Below are 23,224 nucleotides of genomic sequence, written 5' to 3' on the forward strand. Positions count from 1 at the left end.
TACAGAGTGCTAAGGATGAAGAAAACATATAGAAAAGATCAACATAGTGTTGATTATTGTAGAGACTATCATAAAGGCAGTGGTTCTGAACTTGGTACAGAATTGTAAGTTGTCAGTAGAGTCACCAGAGAGGCTCAATAGTCCAAGACACTTGCCCAGGGTTCGATTCAAACCCCAATTTCATGGGCACTGAAGCTCATGCTCTCTGTACTGTACTCCTCTTCCTGCCTCTCATTCAAGCCACAAAGCTGATGGCACTATGGAAATTCTAGATTTGGTTTATTTTACTATTATGGGCTCATTTTTGCCTAACTTGATTTTAGATGGGAATTTTAGGGGAAAGGAGCCAAAACCCCAAAACCCACTGCCATCAAGTTGATTCCAATTCTTTGTGACCCTATATACTGTAGAAGTGCTCCTTAGAGTTTCTGAGACTGTAAATCTTTATGAGAACAGACAGCCTTATATTTCTCCTATGGAGTGGCTGGTGGATTTGAACTGCCAACCTTGCAGTTAGCAACTCTTTGTTTAACCAACTCTGTTACTAGGGCTCCTGTGGGATTGTGGGGAGAAGCAGATAGTAAATGATAGTTACCAATGGGAAGATGGAGGAGCATACGAACATGGGAAAGGCTACTGAAACTACATGCACCAGGAAGGTAGGAAGGAGTGATTTACTTCCTTCGTTTCATAAGTCTTGTGTTCTTGAGGTTGGGGGAGGGCTTTTCAATTTAACAGAAGGAACCATCCCTATTCCATGTTGGGCGTAAGATGTGACACTGTAGGGTAAAAACTAACTGCAAGGATGACAATTCAAACCTACCAGCTGCTCCTTGGTTTCTGTGAGTCGGAACCTGCTCAGTGGCACTCAGTGACAACAATTCCATGTTAGGTGTAGAACTGGACCTTGAGGCACCAAAGGTGAGCACACAGCCCAGGGGGGAAGACAAAGAGGTAGGTGATTTAGGTAGGCTGCTGTAAATGCAGTGATACTCAAAAAGTCAAGATACCATGGGATCAGTAAGACAGGCTGCACTCAAAGGGAATCAGAGCCAGGGGTCCCCAGCATCAGTGATGACTGAGCTGCAATTTAAAGGATAAGGAAAAAGTCAGATGAGAAGGTTGGAGAGGGCAAAAGGGGAGATACTCCAGACAGACCAGCATGAACAAAGAGCAGCAGCAGCCATGTGACGCATCGTGAGTAAGAAGTGGAGGGGCTCATCATCACGACCCATGGGCCTGGCTGCAGGCCCTCTGGGGTCTATAAAGGGCCAGCCTGTGGGCACCTCAGAGCAGGGTGCCCGGGCCTAGCCCAGCAGGTGGTTATGTTCATAGGGGTAAATTCTAGTGCTGCCTATCCTCACTCCAGCTGACACCTTTCCGCACTCCTCAGTTCCTTCTGGATAGCTGGAGATAGGCACTGAGGGGCTATGAGGGAACCTTGCCAGCCTCATCTTTCCCTTGTTGGTCAATGACCATCTGGTGTCAGAAGAAAACTGCCGGCATCTGCTGCACTCTGCCAAGGCCATGACTGTCACAGCTGCTCACAGAGCAAAAGCCCAGGCCACCGCCCCTCCATGCGCCCTATCACAGACCTTCCCTTGCACACTGACTAGGGGGCCAGGACCCCTACTCCTGGGAAATGGACCCAGCACTTCCAGAAGCACCAACATGGAACCCTGGTAATGCTCGTCAGGGGCATACCCTCGCCCCGGCTCAGAAAACAACAGATTCTGGCTGTTGAGAGCAATAATGGCTAGACCTTTCCACATTCAATTCCGTATTCTCTCCCAACTAGACAAAGTTGAGAAAGGCTGGAGCCTCAGCCCAGGCTGCTTTGGGGCAGCACCAGGATTGTCCCCAGGATACATTGTGGATGATAGATCACTCCGCCCTCCCCACCCACCCTCAGCCTTGCCTGCGTATCCAATCCAATATGCAGTATGGCTTATGCCTGACCTGGTACCAGGCCCAGTCATGCCCAAACTGGTACAGCACCACCTCCCTGCTCTCTGGCCAGGTGTCATATATAGGTCATTTACCGTCTCTCTACAATTAATTGTAAGGCTATCACTGATGAGGTAATTTGAGGTTACCCCCCAATTTCCCAGAAATGAAGAATGTTGCCATCTCAGTGGTGCTCCAAGGTGCTATGTAACCCTAGAAGAAATAGCTGGTAGCTAACAGTTTCACTCACTCAGCCTGAGCCTTCCCTCCCAGTAGAGATGGCTGCCCTGTGGCTTAGAGAGTAAACACAGGGATCCACAGGCTGGCAGCACCTCTACCACATAACTTTCCTATACACATGTTGTCTTTGGGCCCTGGAGCTATACCCATTCATGTGAGTGATCTTGTACATGGACCACTTAGTCAGCAAGTGGCTCTTCTTCCTTTCAGACACAGCTTTCCTGTCCACTTGTGTTACAATATCAGGTCCGCCATTTTAGGCTCTACCTTCCGGGTTCTTCCCTCTCCCCTCCTGTCAACTCCATTTTGTAATGTTAGGTTTCTGTTTCCCCGCCCTAAGCTACAAGGCACGTAGTTTAAATGGCAACCTGGCTTTTGATAGGCCAAAGCTAAATTACCCCAGCAATGACCACTCCCTACCTGTTGAACCTATATAAGATCACTCCCGTCCCGTTGATTCTCCTCTCTTCTTTCTGCCTTCTGACTTCTCTCCCTGGCAGAGGTCACCTTCCTCGTCCTAACCCAGACAGGCCGTCTGGTGTGCGGTGTGGTTGATGAGCGGTGACGGGTTGTTTTCCCTTCTCAACTTGTTTCCTCTGTGTGGGTTCCCTCACTGCCTCTTGCTCACCAGCACTTTCACATTGTGAAAACTTATCTATTGTACTGCATGTTCCCCGGATTAGGCACCTGCTCCTTTCCAGGGTCGTATTTTAGACACTTGAGCGTTCCCACTGCCATCACCTTTAAACCCATTCAGTGACTGTAGAATGATTGCCCCCAGCACAGCTTTGGGGACTGTCTTAAGCTCTTGACTCAGTTCAAGTCTCCTACTTCCTGTGGGCATCTTGCTCAAGTTTTCACCACAGCTGTACTTAGCCCTGGTAGGGCAGACTTGGAAGGAAGTTCATCTTCCTGAATTAGCTGGTAAGTTGGGGTGAGAAAGAGGGTGGGGCCTGGTTTCACTTTTATGTACAGTCTAGGGTCACTGGAATGGTCACTGAGAAGTGCCAGGTCTGAGGACAGTGACCAGCTACTACTCCAAGGTAAGACCTTACCTCAACCCCTTAGTCTTGCCCCTCCTGCTTGGCCCACACTGGAGGAAATAGAAGCTGGAAAGGTCTTAGACGGTGGCTTCCCATCGTCAGCAGGGGTCCCAACGGTGCTTTTCAGAAGGAAGGCTGGCTACAGAGCTGATGTAGCTGAGAGAAAGGAACCAGAGACCCTCAGGCGTTCAATTTTGTACAGGCCGTACGCTGGGTCCTGGGAGGATGGTGCCAGAAAGGCTATGGTTCCTCTCTACAGGAACGTCCAGTAGACTGGAGAAGATGGACATGAGTGCATTTACCTAGTTTAGAAATGCTTTCTTGGGTTACTTCTGGAAAGCTCCACAGTGTCTTCCTCTAGAAGGTGTTGAATAAACTGAATAGATATGAAAGAATGAATAAGAGTGGATGAATGAATGATTGAACTAGCTGGGCCTCAGACACAGAGTAAATGCTATGTATGGTACCTGATCCTTTTCAAAGTTAGAGACATCATTTTATCCTTGACACTGACCTGTAGAATGTAGAATTAATCCCATTTGACTGATTTGGAAACCAAATATAGGTATATATGAGTTTGGGGGATTTGTTGGATACTGATGTCTTGGTTTTTAAAATTTTACAGAACTCTATTTTTGTTAGTCACTGTTTAGTCATTTCAGACCCCTGGTGACCCCTTTTGAGCAGAGTAAAACTGCTTCATAGATTTTTCACGATTGTAACGTTTCAGAAGGTTACTGCCAGGGCTACCTTCCAAGGTGCTTCTGGGTGAATTTGAATTTCTAAGCTTTTGGCTAGTAATTAAGTGTTTTAGCAGTTTGTACTACATAGGGAATCCTGTTGTTGTGTGTTGTTGGACCCATTCTGACTCATAGACCATATGACAGGGTAACTGCCCTTTAGGGTTTCCTAGATTGTAATTTATGTGGGGGCATAATAAAGGTCTTTTCTTCCACGGAGCCACTGGTGAGTTCAAACTACTGACCTTTTGGTTAGCAGCTGAGTGCTTAACTGTTGTACCACCAAGACTTCTTTTAAGGACTCTTACAAAGCTGTATTAGCACCTACCTATATTAAACCCTATACAGAGTCGCTATGTGTCGGAATCGACTTGACGGCACTTAACAACAACAATATGAAACCCTGGAGTCCTTCTGTGGCACTGTGGGTTAATGCACTGGACTGGAAAGTTGGTTTGAACCACAAGGTTGGTGGTTCAAGTTTACCAGCTGCTCCTTGGAAACCCTATACTAGGTTGCTATGGGTCAGAACTGACTCCATGGAACTTAACAACAACATAGTAAACCCTGTTGTGGCACTGTAGGATAAGCACTGGATGACAAGGTTGATTTGAACTGCAAGGTCAGTGATTCAAGCCAACACCTGCTCCTCGTAAACCCTATCCAGGGCTGCTATGACTCGGAACCAACTCAAAGGCATTTAGCAACAGCATATGAAACCCAATCCTTGGACCTGAAGGTACAGAGTTGGCCATGGGGTGCTTAGGGATTGCCCTCCAGACTAAGGGGACAGTTTGAGCAATGGTTGGGAAGCAGGAGAGGATGGGTTGACTTATAGATGGAGGGTGGAAGGAAGGAGCAGGAGAGGAAGCTTAGATGAGGATTGATCAGGAGAGCACAGGATTCTCCGAGAGTTCTGGACTTTTTCATCAGTAGGGAGCCTCACATTGTGAAAGTTTACTTCCTCTTTACAGGGAGATCGAGTAGGGGTATGAGGTGGTTACAGTCACTGGTGATGTTTTGAGTGGAGGTGGCATAGGGTGTAAGGCAGACTGGAAGCAGAAGTGTTGGTCAGTCACTCAGAATACTAAGATGGGAGGAAGGTGGGGGGCAGTGATGGTGGGGGCAGTGGTATGAGGGAGTGTCCTTCCATAGAGCCTGAGAACAAGGGTCAGGGATGCTGTGAGCTTCTCTGAATCTGTCTAGCCACGGTGGAGAAGAATTGTAGAAGTGAATGAGAAAATAAACCGAACACTGAATGTTGAGTCGGCTCCACCTAGCCAGTGCTTGAATAGTGATGTCTAGCAGACAGTGGAATTTAGGATTTGGCTCACGAGAGAGAGAGTTGGAGAACCCACACCCAGAGGTTTTACTCAATTCTTGGGGATGGGTGAGATAAAGAGGGAATGTGGAGAAGTGGGCCATGGACAGAAACCCAGAACCCCATCCTTTAAGAAAAGGAAGGGTTACTGAGGAAGACTGAGAGACTCAGTGAGAGCACCTGAGAAAAGCCATGGCCACAGAAACTGGGAGGAGAGAATTGCCGCTAAGAATGGCTCATGGCTGTGCATGCTGGGGGAGGACCATGAGAGGGACTGAGGTAAGTCTCGGTATTGAGCAGTTAGAAGACAGAGGTGACCACGTGAGGGAGATCACGAGGGTGGGAAGGTCACAAGACTATCCAGAAATTCTGCTGTTACAAAGGAAGAGAGAAGGGATTCAGTGGAGCACATTTCCCCTTTCCTCTACCCTGAAGGAGCCCCAGTCCCTGAGGGCATCTTCAGGGACTTCCAGGAACACCAATGCCTCCTCTGCTGGGGTGAAAAAAGCCCCTCCTTTCTACAGTCCTTTCACAACCATTGTCTTCTTTAATCCTCACAAGAACTTGAATTTATTTGTGTCCCAGAAAGGGACATTGAAGCTCCTAGTTTCTATTGAGATTTAGCTAAATCAGTCTGAAGGCACACCCTGGTATCGCCTTGGCCCCACACAGCCCTGTGGCATACTGATATCATAGATGAAGAAATTTAGGCAAGTGGTTGATAGAACTGGAGATTGCTTTGCAGGGAGCAGAACTTGGATTCTGAGTGCAGGCTTGGTTGACCTGTATAATGGCTCCTTCAAAAACATCCTTGAGCCAATGTTTGCATTGCACATTTTATCCCACAAAGTGTGTTCCCAGGCGTTGTTCTAATTATCACAGCATCCTTGTGAGGGGAAAGATTATTTTGTCCTGTTTTAACAGACACAGAAACTGAAATTTTAAAAGCTTCTAACCAATTTACTCCAAGTCATACCATTAGTGGAACTACTTTACGTAGGTCCACCACACAACACCCTGTGCACATCCTCCGACTACCTTTAGGATTACGTTCACACACGTTAAGCGTGCTGCTGACAAATCAGTGCCAACTCAGTGACCCCCTGTGTGTCAGATTAGAACCATGCTCCATATAGTTTTTGAGGGGTTTTTTGAACGTTTATTTTTAGTGAAAATATACACAGCAAAAACTACTCCCATTCCACTTTCTAGACACCATGACCAGTGGCCTTGATCACGTTCTTCACATGGCATCATTCTCCTTATTTCTGTTCTAGTTTCATTTCCACTTCCTCAATCTCCCTGCTCCCCACAATTCTCATCCATACTTTAATTTAGCTGTTGCCCTTTTGGCCATCCATCCATTTCTCTATCTTCGTATACGAAATGCAGAAGTCCTGGTATGGCACTGTAGAATGGTCAACTGTCTACAAGGTCAGCTGTCCAAGCCCACCAGCTGCTCCTTGGAAACCCTATGCAGGGTCACTGAGTCAGAACTGATTCAAAAGCACTAACAACAACATACAAAATGCAATACTCATGGGTGATGAAGACCCCCAGTGAGATGGACTGGCAAAATGGCAACATCAGTGGGCTCAAGCGTGGCAACAATTGTGAGGTTGGCCCAGGACCAGGCAGTGTTTTGTTCTGTTATGCATAGGGTCACTATGAATTGATACCAACTCAATGGCACCTAACAGCAACAAACAACAACAACCTGTTCAAAGGTGACTTCAGGGAATAGTTTCAAGGTTTGAAGAGCAACTCAGGGCCATAGTTTCAGGAACACCTCTAGCTTTAATAGGTCCAGTAAGTAGGGATTCTTTAAGAATTTGAAGTTCTCTCCCCTTTTATCAGGATTCATCATTGTGTTCCTGATCAGAACATTCAGTAGTGGTATCCAGACACCATCTAGTTCTTTTGGTTTCAAGGTGGAGGATGCAATGTGTTTCATATAGACAGTTGGCCTTGTACCATTCCTTCTCTAATTCTTGGGTTTCCTTCCTCATTTGTTCCAGATGAATAAAAACCAATAGTTAGTTGTATTTTAGATGGCTGCTCTTTAGCATTTAAGACCCCAGACACTACTTACCATACTGAGAAAGTGAAAATATAAACTTTAAGAACTCTATTATGCTAATTGGCTGGATTGCCCCATACATCCATGGTCCTAAAGCCCTGTCATGGATTGAATTGTGACCCCACGAAATATGTGTCAACTTTCCTGGGCTATAATTCTTAGTGGTTTGGCAGCTATATAATGATGCAATTTGTCAGTTATATAGTGATGTATCATCCCTATGATGTGATCTGATGTGGTAAGTCAATCAGTTGTAAGGAATTAGGGTGGAATGTGACTCCCTTACTCAAGTCACAGGTAAGGGTAATTTTCCTGGGGTGTGCCTTGCATTCCTTTTATCTTGCAAGAGATAAGAGATGTGAACAATAAAAAGTTTAAGAAAAAAGAGACACGAACAGAGCAGGCGGGCCCTGATTATCATCAAGAAAGAAGAGCTGGGAGTGGAGCACGTCCTTTGGATCCAGGATCCCTCTGCTAAGAACCCTCCAGACCCAAGGTTATGGTTGATGCCAAGATACATGTACTCCAAGGAATGTCAGGGCCCACAGATGTTGAGAAGAGACAATGACCTTCCTCCAGAGCTGACAGAGGGAGAGCCTTCCCCTAGAGCCAACACTGCATTCAGGCTTCTAGCCTCCTAAACTGGGAGAAAACAAACTTTTGTTTGTTATAATGTTGCACTTGCAGTATATCTGTTATTATTGCAGCACTAGATAACTAAGTCCCTAAACCAAGAAAACTAACTCCATGAATTGATGGATTATGTGTAATTAGTATCAGTATCTGCAACCCCACCGTGTTTGTTATTGTTGCAACACTATACACAATCTAACATTTCCCCTTTTTCCTGTGTACAGATTATTGACTTCAGTTACATCAGTCATGTTGTGCAAACTTCACCCATATTTGATCTCTGAGCACAGGAAGGGACAGGTGAATGTAAAAGATTGATAGCGAATGAATGGCATTTGGGTTGGAAATTAGCTTTCTCAGTGTTCTCATGGCACATGTTTCTAGAAATCAAGGGCCTTCTGTTCTGGTTGATTACTAAAAGATTGGTGACACTCAGAGGTTCTGAATTTTGTCCACAGCTTCCTGTTCCTTTCAGAAGGAAGTTGAGGGCCCAGGTCATAGTCTCTTGGGCCTACGGACTTAAGAGGCTCATTGTACCTTTTCTTCCATAGGTGGCCAAGCCCCATAGTGGAACCAATGGACTCTGTTGGGCCTGTAGAATTAGGGAGTGGGGCAGGAGCCCTGGGCTGCTCCCCGGAGGTCTTGTCTCATCCCTCAGACAGCTCCAAGCTGGTAAGTTCAGCACTAGGGACCTGTCTCATGCTAATATCTGTCCATAGGTACAGGATTGACTGCAGGTGCTATGGACCCTAGGTTCATTCCTATGCCCCATGCAACCCTTTGCAATTTACTGAGCCTTTCATATTGGGTCATAATCTATCTTCTTTGAGAATCCAGACAACTGCAAGATAGGTATTACCTCTTCATCTTACCAGTGAGGAGAGAAGACTTATACAGATGAGGTGGCAGCGATTCGAGTTTAGTGTTTCAGCTCCAAATGTGTTGCTTTCACTACCTTGCTCCCCATGAGCTCTCCAAAGAGGTAGACAAACTCTGGAAAGAACCCTGCATCACTGCTTATGTGTCACAAAGGGTGTTCTGGGTAAAAGCTGTGTCCTGAACCGCACTGTTCCCCACTTCACTCCTGTCTCCTCTTCCTCACTGCCCGATTCCCCTCACCCCTGTCAGCTAGTCACAGATGATGCTCTGCAGGTTTCAGCTACCACACTTGTTACCTGCCCAAACTGAGCTCTGAAATGGCCTCTCTTTTTTTTGCCACCTTGACCAAGATCTTAAAGCCCTCACATACCACACCCCTAAGCAGGAAGCACTTGTGTAAGTCAGCTCACATTTCTTAGTCTCTGTTTCCTCATTGTTGAAATGAAGAAGAAATGAGCTCACAGAGTTAAAGGATCTGCACAGAGCAGGGCCCATGAAAGGGGCCTTTGGTTTTCCAGTTTTGCCTGAAGTCCATTTGACCAGGCTTCTCGTCTCCCTCATCCACCCTGTGCTGTAAGTACTTCCTAAGCACTAAACTCTGTGCCAGGCCTCAGCTGTGCCCAGGGTCAGCACAACTAGGCCAAGGGTCTGCACAGCCAAGACTCGCTCCAGGTCTACCATCATCTCCTGAGATCCCGAGCTGGTCCTACATATACCTTGCTGGCTTTGGGACATCTATCTGCAGTATTAAGACAATTCATTCCTGTTGGCTTCGGGGACCTTCATGGGGCACCAAGTTTCCCTTGGCTGTGACTCTGGCTCCCTTCACCCAGTGGTATGAAAAGGTTAGTTAACCTTGTGTGGTCAGGACCCAGCCTCTCAGACTCTTGGCCCAATCCCCAGATCTTTTAACCACCCAAGGCACATGGGATCAGCTGGCTGTGCTTTATGGTCGAAATAAAACCAAACTAGTTGGAGTCCTGGTGTGGTGCTGTAGGATAAAGCACTGGACCACAAGGTAGGTTTGAACTGCAAGGTTGATGATTCAAACTCACCAGCCACTCCTTGGAAACCCTATACAAGGTCACTATGAGTCAGAACTGATTGATGACACTTAACAACAGTTGCCGTAGAGTTAACTCCACAGGGTTTTCAGTGGCTGGTTTTTCAGAAGTAGACCATTAGGCCTTTCTTCCAAGGTACCTCGGGGGAACTCAAATCTCCAACTTTTTTGTTAGCAGTCAGGCACTAAACCATTTGTGCCACCCAGGGAGTTCATGCTTCAAGGAAAGGAGAGCCTGTTTCATTGACTATCTCCTGTCTCACCACCTCACTTGTACAGTCTTCTCCATCCTCACAGCATCTCTGAGAAGTGGGTCTACTGTTGTTCTCACTTGGCTCTGAGTAGGCCAAGGCCCGGTCCATCCAGCCCCTTGGTAGGAGGAGTCAGCACTGAAGCCATGTGGACTCCAAACACTCTCTGATGCTTTGAGCTCTCTCCTAGCGAAATCTCTCCCAACAGGAGGTATGGAGGTGCTCTAGGAGCTTCTCCTGGCTGATGCCTGCTCCCCAGAGTCTGCCAGGGCAGTACTGACTTTTTTGCTGTGCTGCCATCTCCCAGACACTCCTTTCAAGCCTCTCCCTGCACCCAGAAGTACAAGCAGGGAAGAAAAACATCCACCGCTCAAATCATTGACTCCAGCATAACTCTACTGGTTGCATTAAGCAATAATAGAACACCCCTCACAACTGAACCACACTTTACACTTTCACATACATTATCCCTTAATGCCTTTGCCACCACAACCCAGTACAGTAATTCAGCAAATCCTCCCTGCTGCTCGCTTGGAACCAGTTGCTCAATGTGGTCCGGAGGCACAACAGGAACAAGACTGGTCCCTATCACCAGGGGACTCCTGTGTCTTATTCTCTCAGTTTTTCAGAAGAGGTGATTGGGGCTCAGAGAGAGATGTGATTTGGAGGTGGCAAGGTGAGAGCTCAGATATGCTTCCTCTTCTCAGTTCCTATTTGTTTACTTGGCTACCCCCTTGGGTGATATTAGGTGACTTTTCAGGTGACTTTGCTGATTCTTATCATGCTTCCCATTTTTGTGGAAATATCTTTATGTGGGTTCAGAGTGCACCGTGTCCTTTAATAGTTGTTTAGGCTAGTGGGAATGATAGCCCCTCTCTGAACCCTAGTTTCCTCACTTGTTAAAGTAGGGATCATCCTTCCTAACATGCACAGCTGCTGGGAGCATCTACTGTAACTCCAGCACATAACTGAATGCCGGCACAACAGGTAAGATCACATGCCTCGTTCAGGGGTCTGTTTCCCTTTCTCTCTACAAAGTAGGGAGATGGATAGAGTGGTCCTCACCTCCCACCACGGGCAGCACCCCCTCCCCAGTTCTCTCAGGAGCTGCCTCATTGTCCAGCTGCCTGTCGGTATTTCACAGCTGTGGGACCAGTTTGGGGTAGCAAGTCATTGGGCTGGAATTGAGATCATGCCAAGGGAACAGTATAAAACAGGAAATGGAATTTGAAGAACTGGAACCTTGGAGAGCTAAGTCAGTGTTGTTAGTTGCTATCCGGTCAGCTCCATCTCTTGGTGACCTAATGCACAAGAGAACCAAATGTTGTCCAGTCCTCACCATCTTCATCATTTCTGGTATGTTTGAGTCTACTGCTGTGACTACTGTTTCAATCCATCTCATTGAGGGTTTCCTTCATTTTCACTGGCCTTCTGCTTTACCAAAAATGATGTCCTTTATTATTGATTGGTCTTTCTTGATGATATGTCCAAAGTAAGTCTCACCATCCTTGCTTCTAGGAGTATTCTGGTTGTACGTCTTCTAAAACTGATTTGTTTGTTCTTCTGGCAGTTCATGGTCTATTCAATATTCTTCTCCAACATCTCAATTCAGCTACATCAATTCTACTGTTCTCCTTTTTCATTTGTTCAGCTGTTGCGTGTATATGAGGTGATTGAAAAGACCATGGCTTCAATTAGGCACACCTGAGTCATCAAAGGGACATCTTTGCTTTTCAGCATTTTAAAGAGGTCATGTGCAGCAGTTTTCCCCAGTGCAATATGTCCTTTAATTTCTTGACTTCTGTTTCCGTGGATACTGATTGTTGATCCAAGCCAAATGAAACTAGTGACAACTTTAAGTCCTCCAAGAATCCATAGGAGCTCTTGGGAACTCTTTGAAGGCTGGGAGAGAGGCTGTCAAGGAGGTTTCTGTGCAGAGAAGTGAGGTGCTGGTGGTCTTCTGGAGGCCCCTCCTCATGACTTGCCCTGCTTTTTGTCCTTCCTTCCTGCCTTTCTACCTCTCCCTCTAGCCTCTGATCCATCCTGGCCCAGGCTTTCCCCAACTCTATCTCTTGCTCTCGAGAAAAATTTGTTTGTGCTCTCCCCTAAAGCTCCAAATGACTTGTTGCTCCTTCATTTGTGTCACCTCCCTGATCAACTACCTGATTACCCTGCTTCCCCTGATCACTCTCTGACTTCTAATTCTGCCTTTTAAAATAAATAAAAAATAGTCACCCTTATTCCTAGAAGCACATGATATATTTAGTGACATGTTTCTTGTCTCCATATTGGGATAAAAGCTATACAGGAGCAGGACTTGGCTGGTTATGTTATGGCCAATGCTTGGATTAGTGCTGGACACATAATAGGGGCTCAGTTGCTATTTGTCACAAGGCTGAGTGGTTGGCTGAGGCCTCTCTGAGGTGTGGACTCCAAACTCACTCAGCTGGGTCTGATGGGCTTTGGGCCTAAGCACTAAAAGCAGAAACACTGGGACTTGACATTTCCTCATGCGTTTGTTCATTCGTCATTTCATTCAGCAACTACTCCTTGAGCATCTCTGTCTTTGGATGCCAGGACTGAACATGGGGAGAGCCTGGGGTGACAGGTGGGCAGACTTGCCTAACCCTGAATCCAAAGTGGAGGGAACAGGTGGGGTCATGGGAACTGAGAAGGAACGGAACGGAACTGTCATGGGGAGGAGCCTTTTGGGAAGGATGTAGGGTTGGGGCAGGCTGTGAGTGAAAAGAGTGCCCAGGTATGTGAGGTTGGGAGGGGGCAGAAGGCTGGCAAGGCTCAGGGGGATTTGTGCAGGGTCACTTAGGAAGTCAAGAAAGGGTGCTGCCTGGACTGGGGTGAGTGGGGGAGAGGGGCAGGCCTAGAGTAGGGGAAACTGGCTAGGCCTGCAAGACTTCTTCCTGGAAATCAGCTTGTTTCTTTCTAGGTGCAGGAATGCCTTCAGCAGTTCATGGTGACGGAGGCCCAGCTCCAGCAGATCCGGGCCAGCCTCCTGAGCTCCATGGAGCAGGGGTTGATGGGACAGAACCCAGCCTCAGCTGTTCGGATGCTGCCCACATATGTGGGCTCCACCCCACACGGCACTGGTGGGTGGCCAGGCCTGAAAGAGGAGTTCTGGTCTGGGGAGGGGACTCCCTTATTCCTGTCCCTGTTCCTAAGGTCTCCTGACCAGACTTTGCAGTCATGGGAGTGTTTCTGGGAAGCAGTGGCTCTCCATGCCTTTCTGTGACCTACTTGTCCCCAGAGCAGGGAGACTTCGTGGTGTTGGAGCTGGGAGCCACAGGGGCCTCGATGCGTGTTCTGTGGGTGACTCTGACAGGCATCGAGGGGTGCAGGGTGGATCCCAGGAGCCGGGAGTTTGTGATTCCCCCAGAAGTGATGCTGGGCCCTGGCCAGCAGGTGAGAATTCCCAGTCCCTAACCTCTGGAGTTGGCAGAGGGGCACATGGTGACAGATGCGGCTGAGCGCTCATGTATCCTTTAGCTCTTTGACTTTGCTGCTCGATGCCTGGCTGAATTTTTGGAGGCATTCCCTGTGAAGAATCGGTGTCTACCACTTGGGTTCAACTTTTCCTTCCCTTGTCACCAGACGGGCCTGGACAGGGTAAGAGGATGAGGACACAGAACAGAGGGTGGAGAGAATGCAGCCCTGGGAAATACTTTGGTGGGGTAACCTGTCTTCTTTGCCCCCAGAGCACCCTCATTTCCTGGACAAAGGGCTTTAGGTGCAGTGGTGTGGAAGGGCGGGATGTGGTCCAGTTGCTGAGAGAGGCCATCGAAAGACAGGGGGTAAGTGTGGGTGGGTATGTTGGGAGGTCTGTCCACATGGTGGGGCAATGGACCATGGATACGAAGGCTGAGTCTGTGTTTCTGGGAGTGCCTGTTCTGACACTGACCCTCACCCTGTGTAGTACCTTCCTTCTCGGTTCATATCCTTTATCTGGCTTAACCCTGGGGAAAAGTTGCCACAATTTCTATTTTATAGATAAGAAAACAGGCTAAAAACCAGTTGCTGTCGAGTTGACCCTGACTCATGGTAACCTCATGTGTGTCAGAATAGAATGTGCTCTATTGGGTTTTCAATAGCTGCTGTTTTGGAAATAAATTGCCAGACCTTTCTTTCAAGACACCTTTGAACCTCCAACCCTTTGGTTAGAAACAGAGCACGTTAACCATTTGTACCATGCAGACTTTAAACTGAAGCTTGTTGTTGTTGTTGTTGTTATTGTTAAGTGCCTTCAAGTCAGTTTCAATTCATAGAGCAGAAAGCCTCATCATTCTGAAGACTGAGTCTAAGAAAGGTCAAATAAATGCTCAGGACCCGGAGGAAACAGAAATGAAAAGACTTTGGCCGTGTCCTGGAGGATCTCCCAGTCTAGTGTAGACAGCATTTCCATATAATCATGTCACTGTTGAGTGACTCTAGGGACACTGAGGAGGGAACACGTGCCACCTGGGAAGGGCTTGAAGGTAAAATTTGTCAGGTGCTTAAGCTAGGGCTGAACAGGGCGATCTGGCCTCAAGAACTGGACATGCTATTTGAGACTGGCTGTTTGAGACCTGCCAGGGTCTGCTGTGAAGGCTGGTGGGAATCAAGGTTCAGATGATGGGACTTGGGATGCCAGGCAAGGCAAGTGAATGCAGAGTATTGAAGGACACCCTTCAGCTCAGATCAGTGCTTTATGGATCACCCTGAGGGTCTGGGTTCCAGAAGGAGAAGTAGAAGAGAATGTGAGAGGGTGGAACCAACAAAGTATGTGAGACAGAAAAGTGTAGACCATGTGCACATCTGAGTCTCATGGACTGGGCATTTCTGTCACATGGGGCAGACCCCTGACCTCTGCCCTCACCATTGTACAGGCCTCCAGCCTTGCCGTGGTTGCCGTGGTGAATGACACAGTGGGCACCATGATGGACTGTGACCCAGGACTTGGGCCGTGTGAGGTTGGGCTCGTTGTAGGTGAGTAGGGCCATTCCTGAAGGTGGACAGGAGCGGTAGGAATGACTGTTGGCTGAGCAGCCTGTGACGGAGTCATCCCTACCAGACACTGGCACCAATGCTTGTTACATGGAGGAGGCACGGCATGTGGCGTCGCTGGATGAGGACCGGGGCCGGGTCTGCGTCAGCGTGGAGTGGGGCTCCTTCAGCGATGACAAAGCCCTGGGACCAGTGTTGACACCCTTTGATAAGGCCCTGGACCAGGGGTCCCTGAATCCTGGTGCCCAGAGGTGGCCTGGGGTCCCCATGCTCTGCTACCTAGCCCTGGGCCTTGCCTGTCCCCTGTGCTCAGACCCTTAGATCCCTACCCCGCATTGTCTCCAAGGTGCTCCCTGGGAGCCTGCCTGGACACAAGGAAGGAAGGATTCAAGGTTCTAGAACTCCAAGTTCTCAACCCTTGGCCTCCCTCCCTTTTGACTCTGGCTGGCACTGACAGGAGTTATCCTCCTTTGAGTCTCACTAACCCTCCAAAAGACCCCTCAACTAACTCAGGCCAGAGGGGCAGCAAGGTCTGGCCAGACACCCACTTGCCTCCAGGGAGAGTATCTGCTTCTGGAGCCTTCTGTCTGGGGTCCTCTCTGTGGGGGCTATTGGAAGCCATACCTGGTGGACTGAGGGCTTAGGAAAGGCTCTGTCCCATTGTCCTTCCTACCTTCAGGTTTGAGAAGATGATTGGGGGCCTGTACCTGGGTGAGCTGGTGCGGCTGGTGCTGGCTCACCTGGCCCGGCGTGGGCTTCTCTTTGGGGGCTGCACCTCACCTGCCCTACTGAATCAAGGCAGTGTGGGCCTGGAGCATGTGGCCGAGATGGAGGAGTGAGTTGGGAAAGGGCAGGCATCTTGAGCTGGGTTGGGTACTCTGTCCCCACAAGTGGTCTTGGGCTTCCGTTGGGCGTGGGAACCTGGAGATTCTGGGTTACCAAGCCTCAATCCAGCACCCTGTCCCTCCCTAGCCCCTCATCTGGGGAAGCCAGAGTCCTCGCTGTCCTGCAGAATTTGGGCTTGAGCCCAGGGGCTTCCGACGTGAAGCTTGTGCAGCTTGTGTGTGAGGCTGTGTCTACACGAGCTGCCCGCCTCTGCGCTGCTGCCCTGGCCGCTGTCCTTGGCCGCCTTCAGCACAGCAGGGAGCAGCATGCGCTCCAGATTGCAGTGGCCACTGGAGGCCAAGTGTTCAAGCGACACCCCAGGTATTGTGAATGCCAAGTCTTGTGTGAGCGGATGGTGCGAATGTTCATGTATGATGAACCTCACCATGTATCACGACTACATGTGTGTGTGAAGAAGGGGACAAATGACACCGAAGTAGATGAGGGTTCGACAAGGGTGATGGGCAGCCAGAGAGAACAGTGGAGAGGCCAGTGCTTCTCTCTGTGTGGAGGGAGGGGGCTGCATGTTGTTGGTACCCAGAACAGATTTAGGATGGGTGGTGCCAAGCTGGGAGCATTGTGTGTCCACAGGTTCCACAGCCTCCTGCAGAAGACAGTGATACTCTTGGCTCCTGGGTGTGACATCTCCTTCATCCCCTCTGTGGATGGCGGTGGCCGGGGGGTGGCAGTTGTAACTGCAGTGGCTGCCCGCCTGGCTGACCACCGCCGCCTATTGGAGGAGACGCTGGCACCATTTCGGCTGGACCGGGAGCAGCTGGCAGCAGTTCAGGTCCAGATGCGAGAGGCCATGGCCAAAGGGCTCCAAGGGGAGGCCTCTTCCTTGCGCATGCTGCCCACTTATGTCCGAGCCACACCTGATGGGAGTGGTGAGATCTGGTTGAGTGTGGGGCTGGGACATGGGCCCCTGGGGGTTCCAGCATGTGACCAATGGTGCTGAGGGTCTCTGCTCCACAGAACGTGGTGACTTCTTGGCCCTTGACCTCGGGGGCACCAACTTCCGGGTCCTCCTGGTGCGTGTAACCACTGGAGGTGTGCAGATCACCAGCCAGGTCTATGCCATCCCTGAGAGAGTGACCCAGGGCTCTGGGCAGCAGGTACTCACAGTCTGGGCCTGATGTTGGGGTGGGGATAGCTGAGTAGGGCCCAGTGCCTGACCTGGTCACCCCTGCAGCTCTTCGACCACATTGTGGACTGCATCGTGGACTTCCAGCAGAGGCAGGGCCTGGGCGGGCAGAGCCTCCCCCTAGGCTTCACCTTCTCCTTTCCGTGTAGGCAGCTTGGCCTGGATCAGGTGAGAGAGGGAGGCCCAGGACAGTGATCCTCAAGGCCTCCCTGGATGGAGTGGGCAGGAGGCCAGGGGAGGGCTGGAGAGACCTGGATCTGGGGTATGAGGTGGGCAGAGGCACTGCTAGACTTCTCCTGCATCTGACTTTAGTCTCCCCACGTGGAAGGGACATGATAAAGTGGCCCAGAGTCCAGAGCTATAAAGAAGGCTGGGGTGAAGAAGGATATCATGCTCATGGGGACCACCAGTGGGCAGAAGAGTAGAGCTAGGGCTCAGGGTAGGAGCACTTGCTCTCAGGGCAAGTGAGATGTGGGGCTGCCAGAGCCCTAACCTGCCCCAGCCATAGCCTAGTGCCCTGGTGGGAGTGGTTCTGGCTCTGTGACCTGAGAGGTCTGCAGTGACAGTCTCTTTGCCCTCTCTCCCTTTCTGTTCTTGCTTGCTGTATTCTCAGGGCCTGGTTCTGCAGTGGGTGCCCAATTGAGGTGACAGTGCTGTAGGCAGAGGTCTGGGTGCAGTAGCCCCTCAGCACATACCTCCATGTGTCCTGTGATGAGTGTGATAAACCCTCAGATGGACACATGTCGGGACTGCCATGAATCTACAGGTCTTGGGCCAAACTCCCAGGATCCTCATTTTCACTTTGAACTTCTGCCTGGATGCCCACTCAGTGCATTCTGAGATCCCCTGTGGTCACTGGGCAGCTTTAACCATCTGACCACCCAATTTCAGGGTGGTGCCCATCCTCTAACTCTGTCCCCATATCTCTGACACGGGACTGCCTTGAACTTTCTCTGGCGCAGTGGTCTTTTGGGTCTTGTGATCAGCTTTGGCCTCTCTGCTGGGTCTGCTGTGCTCCACTCTTTTTGATTAATCCTTGTAGGATTTCTATGAGTCAGAATCTACTTGATGGCTGTGGGTTTGTGTGCTTTTTCAAATTATTTTTCTATGATGTGAGAAGTAAGAGTGACACATGGTATAGACCCAGGTGTGTAAGAAGCGCATTCTCACTCACTTTCTATAACTGGACTTAATTTCCATGTCAAGCCCTCAGGCTTTGAAGGAGTGATGACTTAATGTTGATCCTTCCCAGAAGTGGTTCTGCTCCAGAGGAGTGGGGCACGGGACTGGTGGTGGACCCCTCTCAGCTGCGTAGTGTTCTGCTGCTGTATACAGCATGCCAACATGTGGAGACCAAGGAAATGGACCTCAGCCATTTCCTCTCTCAGGTCTTTATACCTCCCTGGGCATTACCTGGGGAAGGTGGACAGAGGCTGCTTCTGCTCTTGGAGACCCAACTCTTTCTGTCTTTCCCCTATACTGGGACTCAGCCTAGGGTGGGAGGGCACAGGACATCTTTCTTGCCTCTTCCCCCACCCAAACCTGGCTGTGGTTTTCTCTCCCCAGCCTGGGGCATCACTGCCTTGTCTGGGAATGGGAGGCTGTACTACTTCTCATGTTGTGGCCTCCCCCAGACTGGCTCTCCCCTCATCCTTGCTCTCATTCCCTCTGGTTTCTGTGTTTGAGACAATGAGCACAGAACACTTTAAACCAAAATCCAAAATCCACTGCCATGGAGTTGTTCCTATAGGACGGATCTTTATGGGAGCAGATCGCTTCATCTTTCTCCCATGGAGTGGCTGGTGGGTTTGAACTGCTGACCTCGCTTATCCCACTGCATCACCACACAGAACAGTCATTTTCTCCTAATGGAACTGATCTCGCTCTCCTGCCCCTCCCTCAGAGGAGGCACACCAAAAAAAGAACATTCCCTAAGTACAGTCACGAGCTTTGTCCCTTGTTGTTGTTAAGTATCATCGAGTCTGTTCTCACTCCTATCAACTCATATATAGGGTTTTTGAGGAGCAGCTGGTTTGAACCACTGACCTTACAGTTAGCAGTCCAATGCTAATCCCATAACGTCACACTCACTATTTAGGTTCAATTTCCCAACACAGAGGCTCATTGGCCTTGCCCCTGATTCTGCCCAGGTGCCTGGGTTCTGAACACTCCCACTTGTCCTGCACTAGTCTCTGGAATACAAAAGCCAAGTTCCCATGAGCATGGCTCTGCCTCTGACTCCTTTCAAGTGACTCTTCCCAGATTCAACAGCGGAATCTGCTGTCATTGGGAGCTCTGAACCTTCTCTGTGCTCTCTTCTCAAACAAAGCACTCACGTGCCCAGCTCTGTTCATTCATAACCCAATAATGTAGGGCCATTCCATCTGGGCAAATGTCTTAAAATCCTCAGACCATCTGAGCATCTTGGAACTAATAATAGGAGACAGCAGTCAGTGCTTATTAATAGGGTTCTTCACACTGAAAGCCCCTGAGGAAAGGAAAAGGGGCAGAGGGTAAGGCCTGGAGAATGGATCCTACTTGGGGAGGGGAGGAAAGTGTATGTGTGATGAGAGGCAGGCTTAGGGGAGGAAGAGTGAGCTTGCTCTGCTGCAAGGGGCCTCCAGCTTCATGATTTCCTTGGTCCCACCCCAGGGCATCCTCTTGAACTGGACCAAGGGTTTCAACGCATCAGACTGTGAGGGCCAAGACGTCGTGGCTCTGCTGCGGGAAGCCATTGGGCGCAGACAGGTGGGAGCCTGCCTCCAGGGGCCCTGGGGGGCTGTGGCAGGCCTTGGGGAAGCAAAGGGTCTCCTGCTTCCTGAGAAGGGGGGTCCTCTGTAGTAAAGACCTCTGGGTCCAGCGCCGGTTGCCGTGACGACCATGTTGCCCAGCAACGAGCAGCATCCTTTTATGTACAGGCAGTGGAGCTGAATGTGGTTGCCATTGTCAATGATACGGTGGGTACCATGATGTCCTGTGGCTATGAAGACCACCACTGCGAGGTTGGCCTCATCGTTGGTGAGAAAGGGCCCTGCTCTTTTGTGCCTCTACTACCCGAAGTTACTTCATTGCCTGATGTTGAATCCTCAGGGTGGACATCCCCCAGCACTGAGAATGTGGGATCATTCCCATCGAATTCAATGCGGCTCTGGAAAGCACACCTGGGCTGGGAGTCTGAACTTGAGATTCTAGCCCTGCTCAATGACTGATCAGGCTCTGAGCTTCAGTTTGTAAATGAATCTAGACTGTGGAGTCTTACAGATTTGGATGGAAATATGTTGCCATTTCTAACTGTATGAAGTCCCTGAGTGTATAGTTAATGCACTCGGCTACTAACAAAAAGGCTAAAGGTTCGAGTCCACTCAGTGGCATGTTGGAAGGAAGAACTGGCCATCTACTTCCGAAAATCAGGCATTGAGAAAACCTATGGAGCACAGTTCTATCCTGATACACATGGAGTGGCCATGAGTCAGAACTGACTGGATAACTTGTGTTTATTCTCCTATCTGTATGACTTTGGGCATATCACTAGAGCCTGTTTCCTTATCCCTAAGATGGGCATAATGACAAAGCCTGTCTTAAGGATGAGTTGTTAAGCGCCATCAAGTTGGTTCTGACTCATAGCAACCTTGTAAAGGATCTCCAAGGAGCAGCTGGTGGGTTTGGATTGCCAACTTTGTAGTTTGCAGCCCAATACTGATCCTACAGCATCATACCAGGAGTGAGAGGGGCAAATGTGTATACTCAAAACTGGGACTGAGTGGGGATGGGACAATGAGTTGAGATGGCCCACTTCAGTGTTCTAGAGTCTAAGCCTTTATTAAGCACTGACCCTATGACCAGCTGGGGCTGGATGAAGGGACAGAAAGACATGTAAAAAAAAGGGGAATCTCTGCCTTCATGGAAGTGACCACCTAGGAGGGAGGGAGTTGAGCCCTGAACAGCAGGTGGCAATTAGAGGTGACTCTGACTCCAAATAGGATGGCCAGATTCCAACAGGACCAAAGAGGATGTAACAAATCCTGGAAAGGGTTTAGCTCAGCAGAGGAGGATGATGGTCTCTTAGAACACAATTTCTTGGATGTGGGTCTCTTAGAACACAAGGCATGGAAGCCTCCCATTCGCCTGTCACAGGGAAGCTGGTAAGCAAAGCCACACCCAGATCTCCATGCATAAATGACAGGTGGAAGCCAGCAAGGGGCCACCTACCTAGGACTGAATATATGTTGGGAAAAGGAAGGAGACACCTTTACTCAGGGTGGGCCTGCTGCCTGGAATGCTGTTTCCTTTCTGTGCTTCTTGACATCAAGGTCCCATTCAAACATCACATCCTCTCTGGAGTTTTCCTGACCCTCTAGGCAACCCTGTGCCTTTCCCAGGGCCCATGCCAGCAGTAGCAGAGCTGGCTGTTCACTGCCCATCCTCTGACTAGACCATAGAGCTCCTCACAGCTGATTTCTCACTAGGGTCCCAGCTCCTGGCCCAGAACCTGTAAATTTGAGGGCCTGGGAGGCTGGTCTCAGGAGCTGGGGCTTCTCAGAACAGACAATGGGGAGCTGTCATGTGCCTCCAGGGGAATGACAACTGAGGAGGCATTCTAGAAAGAGCACTCTGGGCTAGCATGGCAGAGGCACTAAAGGTAGGGCATTGGGAAGGAAGGAGGATGGAACTGGGCAGGAGACAAGTTGAGCTGGGCAGATGGAGAGATCAGGAAGAAGTCCCAACGGTGTCACTGGGAGTAGGAAAGGCTCAGAAGGATCTGGTCCCTGACAGTGAATGGCTACCATCTGGTCTGACCTCTGCAGGAACGGGTACCAATGCCTGCTACATGGAGGAGCTCCAGAACGTGGCTGCTGTAGCTGGAGACTCGGGCCATATGTGCATCAACATGGAGTGGGGCGCCTTTGGTGACGATGGCACATTGAGTGTGCCTAGCACCTGCTTTGATGCTAGTGTGGACAGAGCATCTATCAACCCTGGCAAGCAGAGGTGGGCTGGGCCCAGGTAGTGGGGGCTTGTAGTGGCCAGTAGTGGCAGTAGTGGTGGCTGACGGAGTTTCCTCTTCACACAGGTTTGAGAAGCTGATTAGTGGCATGTATCTGGGGGAAATTGTCCGCTACATCCTGTTGCATCTGAACAGCCTTGGGGTGCTGTTCCGGGGCCAGCAGACCCAGTGCCTACAGACTAGGGACATCTTCAAGACCAAGTTCCTGTCTGAGATTGAAAGGTACTTTGGCATTCATCTACCTCTCCCACCTCCCAAGAGCCTATCTCCATGGTGGGCGGGGTGCTGGGGCGGGTCTGCCCTAGAGAATGGAGAAGTGAAAGGAGTAATAAGGGGGCTGCTAATGCAGGAACCACCTCTGTGCTCTCTACCCCCTGCCTGCTCCTCAGTGACAGCCTGGCCCTGCGACAGGTCCGAGCCATCCTGGAGGATCTGGGGCTGCCCCTGACCTCTGACGATGCTCTGATAGTCCGAGAGGTGTGCCAAGCCGTGTCTCGGAGGGCCGCCCAGCTCTGCGGGGCAGGCGTGGCCGCAGTGGTGGAGAAGATCCGCGAGAATCGGGGCCTGGAGGAGTTGATGGTGACCGTAGGAGTAGATGGGACCCTCTACAAGCTTCACCCCCAGTGAGTGGGGGAGCCTGGGCTGGGCAGGGAGGCAGGGCTAGCTGGCCTAGGCTCATCCCACCCTCTGTCCTCCCAGCTTCTCCAGCCTAGTGGCAGCCACTGTGAAGGACCTGGCTCCGCGCTGTACAGTCACCTTCCTGCAATCGGAGGATGGATCTGGCAAAGGTGCAGCTCTGGTCACCGCCGTCGCCTGCCGCCTCGCCCAGACCACCCGAGTCTGAGGACGTCTCTGGGAACCACAGGGTTTCAGCCCCAGCCTCAATGTACCAGGACCTGGGCACAGCCTGTCCTCAGAACCCCCAGAAGATCCCTTGCATGATCCTCAGTAGCCACCCAACCTTGGCCCCTAACTTTCCCTGAGAGAAGTGACACTCG

At 50.0% G+C, this 23,224-nt stretch overlaps 1 protein-coding gene across 1 annotated transcript; it reads left to right on the plus strand.

Annotated features, from left to right (window-relative positions):
* The first annotated feature begins 1,162 nt into the window (after positions 1-1,162).
* HK3 (hexokinase 3 (white cell)) lies at positions 1,163-23,070 on the plus strand. The gene is made up of 19 exons (XM_006873491.1): positions 1,163-1,197; positions 8,556-8,676; positions 13,142-13,301; positions 13,460-13,614; positions 13,699-13,818; positions 13,908-14,003; positions 15,075-15,174; positions 15,260-15,443; positions 15,872-16,027; positions 16,165-16,398; positions 16,669-16,964; positions 17,053-17,192; positions 17,270-17,389; positions 19,874-19,969; positions 20,140-20,239; positions 22,027-22,210; positions 22,293-22,448; positions 22,616-22,849; positions 22,926-23,070. Exons 1-19 carry the CDS (start codon positions 1,163-1,165, stop codon positions 23,068-23,070), a joined length of 2,832 nt encoding a protein of 943 aa, XP_006873553.1.
* Positions 23,071-23,224: the final 154 nt, after the last annotated feature.

This window comes from Chrysochloris asiatica, unplaced genomic scaffold, assembly GCF_000296735.1.
Source record: "Chrysochloris asiatica unplaced genomic scaffold, ChrAsi1.0 scaffold00242, whole genome shotgun sequence".
NCBI classification, from domain to species: Eukaryota; Metazoa; Chordata; class Mammalia; order Afrosoricida; family Chrysochloridae; genus Chrysochloris; species Chrysochloris asiatica.

Excerpts from the sequence above, each read along its gene's own strand:
- HK3 (XM_006873491.1), top strand. The coding sequence starts at position 1,163 with ATGAACAAAGAGCAGCAGCAGCCATGTGACGCATC. Across the intron at positions 1,198-8,555 it reads CAGCAGCCATGTGACGCATC|GTGGCCAAGCCCCATAGTGG; the intron begins GTGAGTAAGAAG and ends TTTCTTCCATAG. Across the intron at positions 17,193-17,269 it reads CCCAGGGCTCTGGGCAGCAG|CTCTTCGACCACATTGTGGA; the intron begins GTACTCACAGTC and ends TCACCCCTGCAG.